This window comes from Vidua chalybeata, chromosome 2 (assembly GCF_026979565.1).
Source record: "Vidua chalybeata isolate OUT-0048 chromosome 2, bVidCha1 merged haplotype, whole genome shotgun sequence".
Taxonomy (NCBI): Eukaryota; Metazoa; Chordata; class Aves; order Passeriformes; family Viduidae; genus Vidua; species Vidua chalybeata.
The window spans coordinates 92,390,310-92,402,896 of record NC_071531.1 but is presented as its reverse complement, the minus strand read 5'-3'; the positions used below and the strand labels follow the sequence as shown (position 1 = coordinate 92,402,896).

The 12,587-nt window shown below is 38.5% G+C and overlaps 1 protein-coding gene across 1 annotated transcript in view; it reads right to left on the bottom strand.

Moving 5' to 3' along the window:
- Window positions 1-12,587, bottom strand: part of MTUS2 (microtubule associated scaffold protein 2) — a 157,974-nt gene that overhangs the window by 138,675 nt on the left and 6,712 nt on the right. The window contains exons 2-3 of the mRNA XM_053934181.1: window positions 11,066-11,306; window positions 1,210-1,416 (exon numbers count right to left, since the gene is read on the bottom strand). Of these exons, the coding sequence (XP_053790156.1) occupies window positions 1,210-1,416; window positions 11,066-11,306 (448 nt within the window). The remainder of the gene's footprint in view (window positions 1-1,209; window positions 1,417-11,065; window positions 11,307-12,587) is intronic.

The following is a 12,587-nucleotide window of genomic DNA, read 5'->3' as shown; positions in this document are numbered from 1 at the left end:
AATAAAGACTTAAAGGTTACAACACCAGATAAAAGTAGAAGTTTTCCAAAGGCATAAATGTAGGGTAAAAGCACAAAGCAAAATATGTTGACTAACCTCAAAGTAAAGCTTATTAAGAAATAACCGAAAATGAGTGATCAGTCCAACAGTAAAACAAGACACAAGCATGTTTGGGGGCATTGGAAAAGTTAAAAGTCCCTGCTGACATTAGTCTTTTGCATTTCAATCACCCCACATAAAGGGGAAAGAGAAAATCCTTAGGGTTTTGAACTATGTTAATTGTCTTTATTTTAATTAATTTCCAATTAATAAAAACAGTGAAATATTTAGGAGCTTGCAGCATCTTGTCTCCTCTGCTGCTTCCTGTCACCTGGTGGCCCTGTCTGCACCCCTCCTGGCTGATACCAGTTGCTTTGATATTGACACAGTTCAGGCTCAATCCAGTCTTCAAAGAAAAATGGGCATGAAAATCCCTCAATCCCCCTTTCTGCTCTGAGCCCAGGGCATGTGCACATTTCCCAGGGACTGCACAATCCAGTGGGTATTATTTTGTACTTAAAAAATTAACAGTCTTTACATAAAATAGGATTTGGAATAACATTTCTGCCAGGGGATCATTCAAAGTCTGGTAGATGTACTACAATATCAATCCTGATCTCTTTCATATCACTGGCTCAATTTTTCATATCACTGGCTGAATTTATTATACTGAATATTAAGAAGCAGAAGAAAAGTAGATGAGAAAGACTATATCTCCTGTTTTAGATAATATTTGTCCTGTTCTACGTTGGCTACCATTTACTTGCCAAACACAGTTCACTCCATTTATTTACTATTTCAGCTTGTAAGAAGGCATGTTCCAGTTAAAAACTAAATACAAGAAAGAATGCCTCAGATTCACTCTTAATGGGATTTTCTCTGTAGCAAGGAAAATAACCTCTCCTCAACATTCAGGCCCTGTTCATCTGTTGCTATTAATATTTTAAATAGTTGTTATAATTTAATGATTGTTTATTAATATTTAAAAATATTATTAATATTGTTTAAAAACGTCACTGGGCAATCAAGATACCAAACCAAAGGCAGCAGCACAGAAGAGATTAGCAAGTACCGCACAGATTTCATTAGTTCTGAGCTATATGGAAACTACAATCCTGGAACACATCTGTTTAATATCTCTCTGGAAGGAAGGGCACTTTTGGGACTTACGGTTAGTTGTCCTGCTCTGGTCACTCTGAGCGCTGTCGTTTGACTGGTTGCTGGAGACAGAGGACACACTTGAGCTCCTGACAAACCCAAATGCAGCCAGCTTAGCTGCTGGCAACCGTGAATAACCTGGGGGACGAAGTCCAGATGGGCAGGGCTTGGGGAGATTTGATTTTGCAGCACTTGGACATGATCCTTTCTTAAGATCAACTGAAAGAAGGAAAAAGAAAGATATTTTTGTTAAATAAATTAACTGTGAGACACTGACCATTACCTGTATCTCCCAGCTACATAAAGGCAGTATTAAGACTGAATACAAGTTTAAATGGCTGATCAGACTGCAGTGACATCTTATTTTTTTACTGTGTTGAAAAGACATTTGGTGGAAAAATTTCAGGTCATAATTTTTAAAAGGTGAAATGTGCCAAGTACTCATGTGGCATAACTCAAACTTCCAGCAAAGTAACATAGTTCAACACTGTTACAAATTTCTTTTAATGTTATCTTCTTCAATGCCCTATCACTTTCTAATTTTACATTTATTATGTCCCAATTAAAAAAACCCAAAGAAACAAACACACTATGCAAAACCTCCAATTCTGAAAAGTATTACAGACCAGCAACAATTCTTTTCAAGGACACAGAATTTCTTTGTATTTCATCAAAGAAAACACTTTGAAGTTTTTCTTTCAAATTCCAATAAGAATTTTTTTCCTTTTTCTTGTGCCAAGCATGGGAACAAGGACATGACCTGTAAAGTCCTACTTTTTTAACATACTGGCCATTTCCACTGGTGGACTTCTCCTTGCTAAGACATCAGCCCATGTGAGTGACATCCACCAAGTCTCAGACAAGTGCCAGCAGCAGGTCTATAACACCTGGAGTTAGACCACAGCAGCAGTTCAGCTGTGATGCCTGCCTGTGCTTACTAACCACTCATCTGTCATCAGCTCCTGCCCTAACCTGTACGCTGCTGCTCTTGCTCAGGCAAACTTTTCTAGGCAAATACAGAACACAGGTTCACAAATGTTCCTCTTTTCTTTCACAGGCCAAAGGTCCATGATCATGGCAGTCTTGCCTTCAAGGTCAAGGACTAAAGATTAGATTTTGCTTTTGATTGGAAGGTCTGGATACCAAGCGACTCCAGACCTCAAGTGTACATGAATTTGGACAGAGCTTTTTCTTCCTAGATTTGAGAATACCAGATTCCTGTTCCTTGTGGAATCCTGTGCAGCAAAAATACATATTTAAAAAAAAATATTAACCACAATCTCCAAAACCCAATGCTAGAGTGTTTAATTGGGACCAGTGGAATAGGAGAAAAGGCAGCATTATAAGCTGTCAACATATTCTGTCAGAAAAGGCCACGAAGTCACCCTTTTTCTGCTCTTATTCAGTGAACACTATTTGTACATGAGCCTGACAAAAACTTCAAAGGAAGAAGTGAACATTCATAATATAAAGAAAAATACAAATTAACTGCACAGTAAGAATATGGTCATATTATTACAGTATTTAATTCTTTTGTAAACTATGTAGGTCACAGCCTTATTAATTTTAATGAAGCATTTCACTTTGAGAAGACTTTATAGAAAACAAGACTAACTCTTTTGAGCAGAAAAATGTTACAGGGATTTTGAAAGATATTTGTGTACCTCATCACAATACTAATGCTAAGCTTTGTTTAATGTAACTAAGCTTTTCCTTTTGAAACAGAAATAGGTGTAACACCCAGCTAAAAAGAGTTTTGTTCTCTGGTAAAACAGTGCTCCTTGCTCAATGAATAAAACAATTTATATACTCAAGGCTCTTAAAAATGCATTTTTGTACCCATTTTTCTCAGGTTGAGCCCTTTATTAAGACCCTAGGAGATGGATGTCTGCAGCACCTTTGCCAGCCCAGAGAAGTACATGCTGTGCAGAGTAACCCAAATGAAAATAACAAATATCTGTAGTGAGTAATAAAAGACTAATAAAATCCCCATTCACTCCCTATCCCTGGCACCAGCAGAGGCAATTTTGGACTGTGATACTGAATGTGGCTTCCTCTGGATATTGTGAAGAGGAGCTCAAAGGTAGCCATGGGTTCCAGGTGCAGGTGAAGGGCAGAGCAGGCACATTAGCACAGTGAAGAGATAGGCAGTGATGGTCACCACCAGTTCACTGCCAGGTTTGTGCAGTGCTGCTTTGACAGTGGTCTACTACAGCTGATATATGGCTAGCTGCAAAGCACCCAGACTTCTTCCAAAGCCAAGACTTCTTCCCTACCCACTGCAAAATACTCCATATGCTGCATCAGTGACAAGACCAAGCCCAGGCACCCCCCAAATCTGAAGGTGAGACAAGCACTCGTGGTAAGCAGCTGCAGGTGCAAGGAACCTGCCCAGCTCAGTGGCAGCAGGGAGAAGCTATGGGGCTGCCTCTCATGGGTTTTACAGGTTTTCAAAAAATGCACCTGGACTACATAAGCTGAGATTTCTTTTTCCTAAGCATCTCTGAAAATTGAGGCAGAGGGACAGATATTGTCACCCTGTTCTTTTAGAAGTTTTAAAGTTCTTTTAAAAGTTTTCTATGCCTTCTAACGTTTACATATTTCTACTGGAGTTCTCACACACTGTTCATGTAAATAATGATTGTTTTACATTCTTCTTTGTAGGAAGAGAGAACTGATGGACTGTTGGTTTAACAGTGTAGTTGGAGAGGTGGCAATTTCATCCTCCAATCCACTGTCACTTTTGTAATTCTATATATTGCGAGGTCAGAAATAAAAGTTACTGCCTTTTACTCTTTCAATCTTAGTGTGAGTGCGTGAGTTATTTCGCGTGGTAGCACAACAAGATATTTCCATTTTACAGCAACAAACTATAAATATCACAGACTTCCAGCAACAAAACAGGGGAAATTCCACTGGGGCAGTGGAATAAAGTTAGAAATGGCTTTATTCAAAAAACATTTCAAACGTGCTTGGCCTAGGGCAGTGTGGCTCACTTGAGACTCCCAGGTCTCCAACTCAACCACATCACTTGATGAGTGCCCACATCAAGTCCCCAGACTGACTGTTCTCTGCAGTTTGTGACCAAGCACATGAATGCCACTGAAGAAGAAGAATTTCCTTAAAACCAAAAGGATTTTGGTTACAAACTACCCAACCATCTTTACCTTTCTTCCAGACTTGGGCAGAGGATTCAGTGTTTTTTTCCTCATACTTTTTTGTGTGTTTCTAGTTTATGACTTCAATTCCAATTCCCCCTGAACTAACAATATTTTGCATCTTGAACTCATCATCATCCTTAAATTATTTTTCACTTCTCTTCTTTGTAATCCAGTTCTTCTGTACCATGAGGACCTGAGGGCAGGACATTATCCTCATTAGGGATGCATTTAAATCCTTAAAGCTAAGTAATTTTGTGTATTCTTTCTCATTAAAATACATGAGACATCAGCCTATTGTATGTATTTTCTGTTCTAAACTTCATCAAGTTTTCTCATGCATGTTTTTTTGCTTTATTTCTGTTCCTTAAAAGTACAGATGTACTCCTGCAAACAAGGTCTGGGAGTTCAAAACAAAAGTTATTTTAATGAGTAGCTTTTATTTTAATGAAAATCTGCCAAAATAAGCTTAAAAATCTTTCTAGTTGTCTCACTGCCTGAAGCTAATTATAGAATTAAGTATTGTTGTCTGTATGCACACAAGTGATTTTCTATGACACTTCAAGCTGTTCCCATCCAGAAACATAAAAACATTTTGAGTTAGGGACTGATTGACACAAACTAGATGTGCCTGGGAGACTTTATTCAAAGTCTGAACTTCACTTCTTATGCATCTCTGCTGCATTAGAATTGCATCTTCGTGCATGGGTAAAAAGCAACTTTCATGTAATTTCTCTGTGAAATTTGAAATATGTTTTAGCTGAAATGAATGAAAAATTAAAGAAATTAGTTATATAGATATGTTCTTATGAAAAAGAGTAGCAGTTCAAGACTTTAAAACTCCATAATTCAGGGATCCTTGGCAAGTCTTTGTTATCTGGTCATAGAGTTTTTTAGTTTTCTTTGCTTTCCCTTTTTATTTTTTTTCACCAGCGTTTCTGTTAAAACTTTAGTCATTAGATGTCATTTCCTCTCACTTACTGATGATCTGAACGTCACTATTCTCATTGCATATTGGGAAATTGGGAAAAACTTACCTCCAAAGTCACTGCATCAGTCAGAGATAATACAAGCTGAGTTAACCCAGCTCAGAGTTAACCCAAACATTGGTATCTTTGCAGATTAAAAACAAATCGCACAAGTGAGAAATCTTTTCTGGTGCCACTACATTTGTCATTTCCCTGTACAGACATAACAATTTCTCTCTGAACAAGAACTGAGGAAAGGGGCTTTAGAATACAGCTTTAATGGTTTACACCTAAACAGCAGTGAGCAGGTTGAGCCCAGCTGCCCTGATGGTCTCTCATCCAAATACTGTCAAGCCTGGAACAGTTCAGTTCCAAAGGCCAAACAGTTGTCACTGCTGAACACTGATTAATTTCTGATGGGTCAGTCCGCCATCATATGGTAGTAAATGCTCACCTCCTCACGATTCAGATTTAAAAGAACCGAAAAACTGCTCTGTGCCTTCCCAGCTCCCAGGCAAACCAAGGCTGGTTAGCACTTTCTCAACACCCCAAGAACTTGTCATCTCACAACTCATTCAAGCTGCAAATGTCCATGTTCGCTTGGCAGCTAATGTGAAAAGCACAGCATCCCTCAAAAACTTGCAGCACATGAATCATCCATGCATGAGTCTCACTCATTGCATTTTCCACTAGCAGCCCAGTGCACCCAGAACACTTCTCTGCACTGGAGCTGCATACCACTGACTGCTCAGAAGAGCTGTGGATGTCCAGCCAGAGACAACGTTTGGCTCTCAGCAGGAAGGAGGCAAGGTAGGAAGCATTTGCCTACTCCTACACCCAGATTGCTCCACATACTCTTCTTACAAATGACAGATTGGTACAACTGTCATATAGACAACTCTTCTAAAATGATGGGGTTTAGTTCCTTGAAGACACAGTAATTGGAGCAGAGAGGTGGCAGATGGCAATGTCTCAAGTAAGATGACAATGTCCTCAAAAAAATTTATGAGGAAGTGTGTGAGTCCCTTTGAAACTTTTTTTTTTTTAATGAAATACAGTCAGATTGCTCTCTCAAAGAAAATAGAGACTGCGAACTAAAAACAGCAGGTTAGTGGAGGACAGAGAACATTTTCCTCTCTGAACTCTTCCCTTGTCCCTCTTTCTTTAACCAGTTAAGAAGTTTGCCAGTTCTAACCCAAGGACCTCAGACTGCAAGTACAGACAGAGCTGGAGTAGCAGTAAGGCAACATTTCAGGAAGTAACCTCAAAACCTATTTTCTATAATCAAATCTAATTTACATGTTCAATTAATAGGTCATTATTTGGTTGTTTATTCCTGAGAATAAACATGAAAATAAAACTTTCCTGCTGGGAGAAAGCTCTAGACATATTTGAAATGAAACACATTATACATATGCAAAGACACAAATATATGCATATATCTGTGTCTGTCCAAGGAAGGACAAATATTGAAGTCCTGATTTATGGGTAAATTCTATCTTCAATGAAAGTTGACTTGCTTAGAAATGAGACGAGAAGCTAGACCCTCGGGACTGACAAGTTTAATACACAGATAGGTGATAAGGAAGTAACATTTCATTAACTCACTCTTTGAGAAAAAATACCCTAAACACTACTGAAAAATGTAGAATTCAGTTAAATTAATGAGCATAATTAAAGTGAAGCTTTAACTATGAGATCTCTGTTATACTTTTCAAAATCAGACATTAATTCCACCAAAATAATCAGCTAATGAATGCAAATCCTGACACACTTGCTTCAAGAAGTCTTTATAACCAAGGAAAACATATTAATATTTTACATGTTATAGACACAGTATGCTTCAATGCTTGTTTTGACTTAAAAGTTTCCCATAGAAAGAGCAGAGTCTATTTACATAAAATAAACAAATATTAAGCTTTCAGAGACTCTATGGCACCTATAAGTATATCATAATTCAATGACTTCCTATTTTACCTACTTTGCAGAACACTTTTTCTTACAGTCAGGCCTCTTATCTGACCCACCAAAGGAGCAGCACTGCTTAATAAGGCATTTGCAGCCAATGCCACCACGTGTCCTACATCCTGATCCAACCACACTTTAGGCATCACACTTAGAGATCACACTTGAGGGAGCACTCATTATTTTACTTTCTACTTGGCATAACGTAAAACTAACAAAACCCTTAATGCAGTTATAATACTTGCAGTCCATCACAGCAGTTCAGGGATTTAATTATCAATTACCTCAGAGTCAGTTTTATGAGGATTAGTATTATACATGGGCCAAACCACCCAGCTTATCAGTGCTGCTTAACCAGACTGCTGCTTTATGAATGGTATGGCAAAGGGGAATAAAATCCTCATTAAGAGGCACTGCTGCTGTCCTCGATACCGTGCCACAGCGATTTCTGTTTAAAAGCCTCCGCTGTACCGCACACTTTGTCACGGGATAGCAACTGGCTAGATCCTTCTGTTTCCATTACCTCAGGGCATGACTGATATCACCAGGATTGGAAACTGGATTAAAAGCTCAGGATCAAGCTGCAAGAGATGCTGATTAGCAATCTTGAAGGCAGGCCTGGTATCCCTGACAGAAAAAATACCCCTTAGTCCCTAGCTGCTTTGGCTGAAGTTACCCAAGCTCTCAAACCCCACAACACCCGTGAGCAAGTCTTACTGGCTCTGCATCCCAGATGCTGCCCATATGTTCATGCATGTTATTTACTCATGTTTGCAAATATGACTCTATCAAAGCTGTGTTTAATCTTGTGTTTCAAATAGTGCGGCAGAACCAGTGATGCAGATCAAATATACTGCAAATAATACTACAGCCAACAGACAAATTAGGAAAAGTGGTTGAAAAGGGTGTTGGATACCTTAACACAGATGGCTGAAAGGTGTTTGGCCCTACTATGACCTACTCTAATTAACACCCCAACAGCTCTGGCATGCCAGGGGGTGCTGTACCATCCATCCCCTCCATGGCAACCAGCAACTCATCTCTGGTCTGCATGTGTGCTCTGCTGTGGATACAGGCACAGGAATCAGTTCTCTGATGCCTCTGCACTCCTATACCAGTCTTGTCCTATCTTCTGTCACCTTAGCCTCTTTCATAAGCAATTCATTATTCTTTTTAAAAGGATGTATTAAAAACAAAAAAGTCTGGTAAGCTGACCTATGAAGTTATATATTGCTGAGAGAAGGATTAAGTAATTTGAGGCATACAAGGAAAAAGGCTTTAGTCAAGGAAAAGGTGATTATAACAAAATCTTGAATAGATAATTGGGGAAAAAATACTAAAAATAAATGAATGTAAATAAACCAGCATAAGATTTCAGAAGTACACAAAAGATAACTAAGAAGACGCGTTGAACCAAAGGAGACCAGTGAAAAGTACTTCACAACAGAATAAGGTATTGCAGAAAAATTAAACACATTCTTCATCTTGCAAGGAAAATGAAAGGTGAGATGCCAGAAGTGAAAACAATGTGTCCTGGGGAGGACAGTGAAAAACTGGAGACATTAGCAACCTCTCCAGAACAAGTCTTGTGTAATTTAAAATCCATAAAACAGTCAGAGCCCAAAGACCAGATGAGACACACTTTGGGGTCCTGAAAGAGATGACAGACAGATTATTGGACTACCAGGAGTTGTCTTTTATACCCTTTTCTGAAACAGCAAGGTATCAATAGACTAGAGAGAAACAAGCAAAATAACAGTTGTAGGAAGGAAATGATGGAGAGCTGTAAATTAAACTTGACCTCCAAAGCAGACAAAGTCCAAAAAATAATCAGTGATAAAAAATAAATATTTTTTTTTAATTTAAAAAGTGACAAAAAAAAACTTTTGAGAAATATGAAAATGTTAAAAAATACCACTTTAGTGGAATAGAATCACAGTAACAGATCGTGCAATTTACTTACGTACACTCCTCATGTACTGGCTTTTTTAAAAGGCAGTACTACAGATAAAAAATGGGACTGATAAGATGATCCTCTTTAGATTTTAAAATGTCACATAACATGGAAGACAGTAAATGCATGCATGCAAGACAAGCTCCTGTATGGATTAAAAGTGGCTAAGGAAAAGTCATGTCTGCTAGCATCAATGATGCAGGATAATGTGGGTAATGGATGGGTGATGGATGAATAAAAATGAAGGCAGTGTTCATTTCTGATGATCAGAAAAAAACGTTTATTTGGTAATGGGTTCTGCTTGCATTTTCTCTCTTATCTATCTCCCAAACTGGTTCTTGTAACACAAAGGCTTGCACTACTCATATCCTGAACTCACAGATTCTTGCAGTTTCATTTAAATGGAAATTATGATCCAATTACTCTCTGCACCTGTATTCCTATGTTCATTGCTGACTGAACTCAAGTCACAGGGCAGAAATGGTATTTACAACCCAGCCTGCAATCTTGGGGTGTCTCAGAAGTCACATACTGCTGAGTTTGGTCAGCTTCTGCTAATGGCATCAGCTAAACTCCAGATGCAGGGTCAGATAGTAAAGAATACTGGCAAGAGGCACTGTACTACAGAGAACCTTGATTTTTTGATAAGCCCCAAATCCTGTCAACCTGTATTACTGACTGAGACTGTCCTCTCAGGGTAAATTCAAGATGCTCTGGTGCATTTCCATTCTAAATTTTTCTTAATTTCTCCTGCTTCTTAGTATGGACAGATGGACACTGGGGAGAGATGGTAATAGTTTTCAAATACTTGCAAGGAGGAAAAGACCCCACAACTACTCCAGATGAAAGAGGAAGCAAACTGTAATAAAAGGAGTAAGGCAAAACACAATAGAGAACACTTAATTTGAAAACAGGTAATGCATTGAAGCAGTCCTGCTTTCAGAAGCTCCAAGATCTCATATTGAAGGTTTTTATAAACAGTTTTTCATGAACAGGTTAAATAAGGATATATCAGAAGGAATCCCAACCTGGGGCAAGAGAAGGGATCATAAGACCTTAACTTTAGCCCTTATGACTACTTTTAAAAATCTCTGCAGCGTTCTAGGCTATTAAACAGCTGCTACACTTCACTTTCACAATGACTGATTTTCAGTTGTCCCTGAATTTGCTCCTGTTGAAAGGTGCATTTTTTAAATCTCCACACTTTTCCAGGCTCTAAGGAGTGTCCTGTAGAAGTAATTGCTGTCCCTTTCTTGTGACATCACACACTTCTCCTTCCAGCTCTTCTCGTGCTTTTCCCTCCTCTGTAATTCTGCCCAGGGTCATGCTGAGCTGGGCAGTAGCTAGGAAGAAAAAGGTATTAGAAATGTTGTCTCCAAAGAGGTGTACACCAGGCCTTCAGAGAATCAAGATCTCTGCTGGCACATTTGAACACTGCCCAGGTTTTCAGAGCACAACGTGGTGGGGAATGTCAAATCCAGACTGAGCGGTGGGGTCTTCATTATGTCCCATTATCTTCCACAGAACAAAATCAAAGATTTTTCAGGCATTTACAAGGTGAAGGAAGATAAAAAGGTGAAAAGTGAGAATTATTATTGAAAACCATTCTCTTTCTTTGGCAATGACCTGAGAAACAACCTTTGCACAAGTCCCAGACTCCCTGTTCAGCTTTACCTTAGGATAAAAAGACACACCTCAAAGTGCCATTGGAGCTTTGTACAATCGGGTCAAAATGCTGCTCATTTTGTGATTTTTCTGTCTCAAAAAAAGGTATCTTATTGGTGACAACAGTAAAGGGAAAGGAAAGAAAGTTCATACTTTACCTGAAGCATCAGGATGGTAGAGGCTGGGAGCACTTGCTATTTCTCCTTGCTGATGGAGACAACTCCCTGAGGACCTTTGACTTGCAATGAGAATCCTGCTCTTGGCAGATGGCAACCTGGACACTGCACCCAGTCCTAGCTGTGGCTTCAGGATCATGGCAGATCGATAAAAGCTTGGTGGAACCTCATAGTGGGTGTATGGTGGAGGGCAAAATTCATCTTTTGCAGGCCTTTCCCCAACCTGCAAAAAAGTCATTAACACAGATATTAAGCAATAAATCAATAAACTCAGACAATATGGAGCTCCAAATTTCTTATAAAGGCTAAATTTCCTTCCTTGTGAATCTGGCCTTTAGAGCATTGCAAATTTTCAAAAAGTTATGGCCTTACTATATGAATCACTCTTCAAAAACATGTATATTACACCCTCAATATGCAACTACACCCAAATAAAGAATTGATGTCTTCCCCAAAAGATAATGGACAAATAGAAGACCTTCAATTAGTGAAAATGAGGGAATACTGTTAAGTCACGAAAAGTTATGTTATTTACAGAGGTAGATATACTGAGGGACTGTGCAAATGGAATTTTTATTAGAAGTTATTTTAAATATTCTTGCTCAATTCTGGGAGAAATTGGTTTTAACTTAGATAGCTAAAAATAAAGCTGGAGGTGTTTTAGGTACATTTTATCAGAGAAATTGTACTGCCAAATAATTTCTGTGACCAAAAAAAAAAAAAAAAAAGAACCCCCAGTATGTTCTCACTGCAAAATGTTCATTGTAATTTGTGCCCCTCTAATTCCTGGAAAGAGACCTGGTTGTGGACATGAGCACATTTCTCTAACTTATGCTTTCAGAGGCCTGTTGAATATTCCAAATCAGAGCTATAAAACCCATCTTCCCATGTGAACTGGAGGAAAAAACCTATCAGATTTGCAAATGTGAAAACATAATGGTTTTGCTACTTATTACAAAGAGATTTTTTGTTAAAATCAGTGTCAAATCTCTCAGTATTTTAATGGGCACTTACTGTACGAACAGCAGAATAAGTCCCAAGCTGGAAGTATTTCCAGCTCATAGCTGGCTCACAGCACTGAACTTGCACTCGAGGAATGCCTGGTTCCATGATTCAACCCTTGTGTCTTTGTGCATTGAACCTGGGCTCTGACTCCAACTTTTCTGTGCTGCTTCATGACTCAGGACGAGTGCAGAATTTTCACCTCACACATTTGTAAAGAACTGTTTGCTCTTCTGAGTAGAGTCCAACTTCTTCACTATTTTCATATAAAATGCAATATCATCATAATGTAGACAGGACCTATGAATATTTTTTCAGTCATCCCATTTAGGCCATGGGAAAAGAAAAAAAAGTATAGGAAATAGGAAATCTGAACTAGATTTGTTTAAAAATTAATCAGAAAGTGCCACAGGCTAGCTAGGAAGAAATGTAACTGCCAATTAATTAACTCTGCTGTAAGATATGATGCATATAATATGCCAAATCAATTTCTATTTAGCAA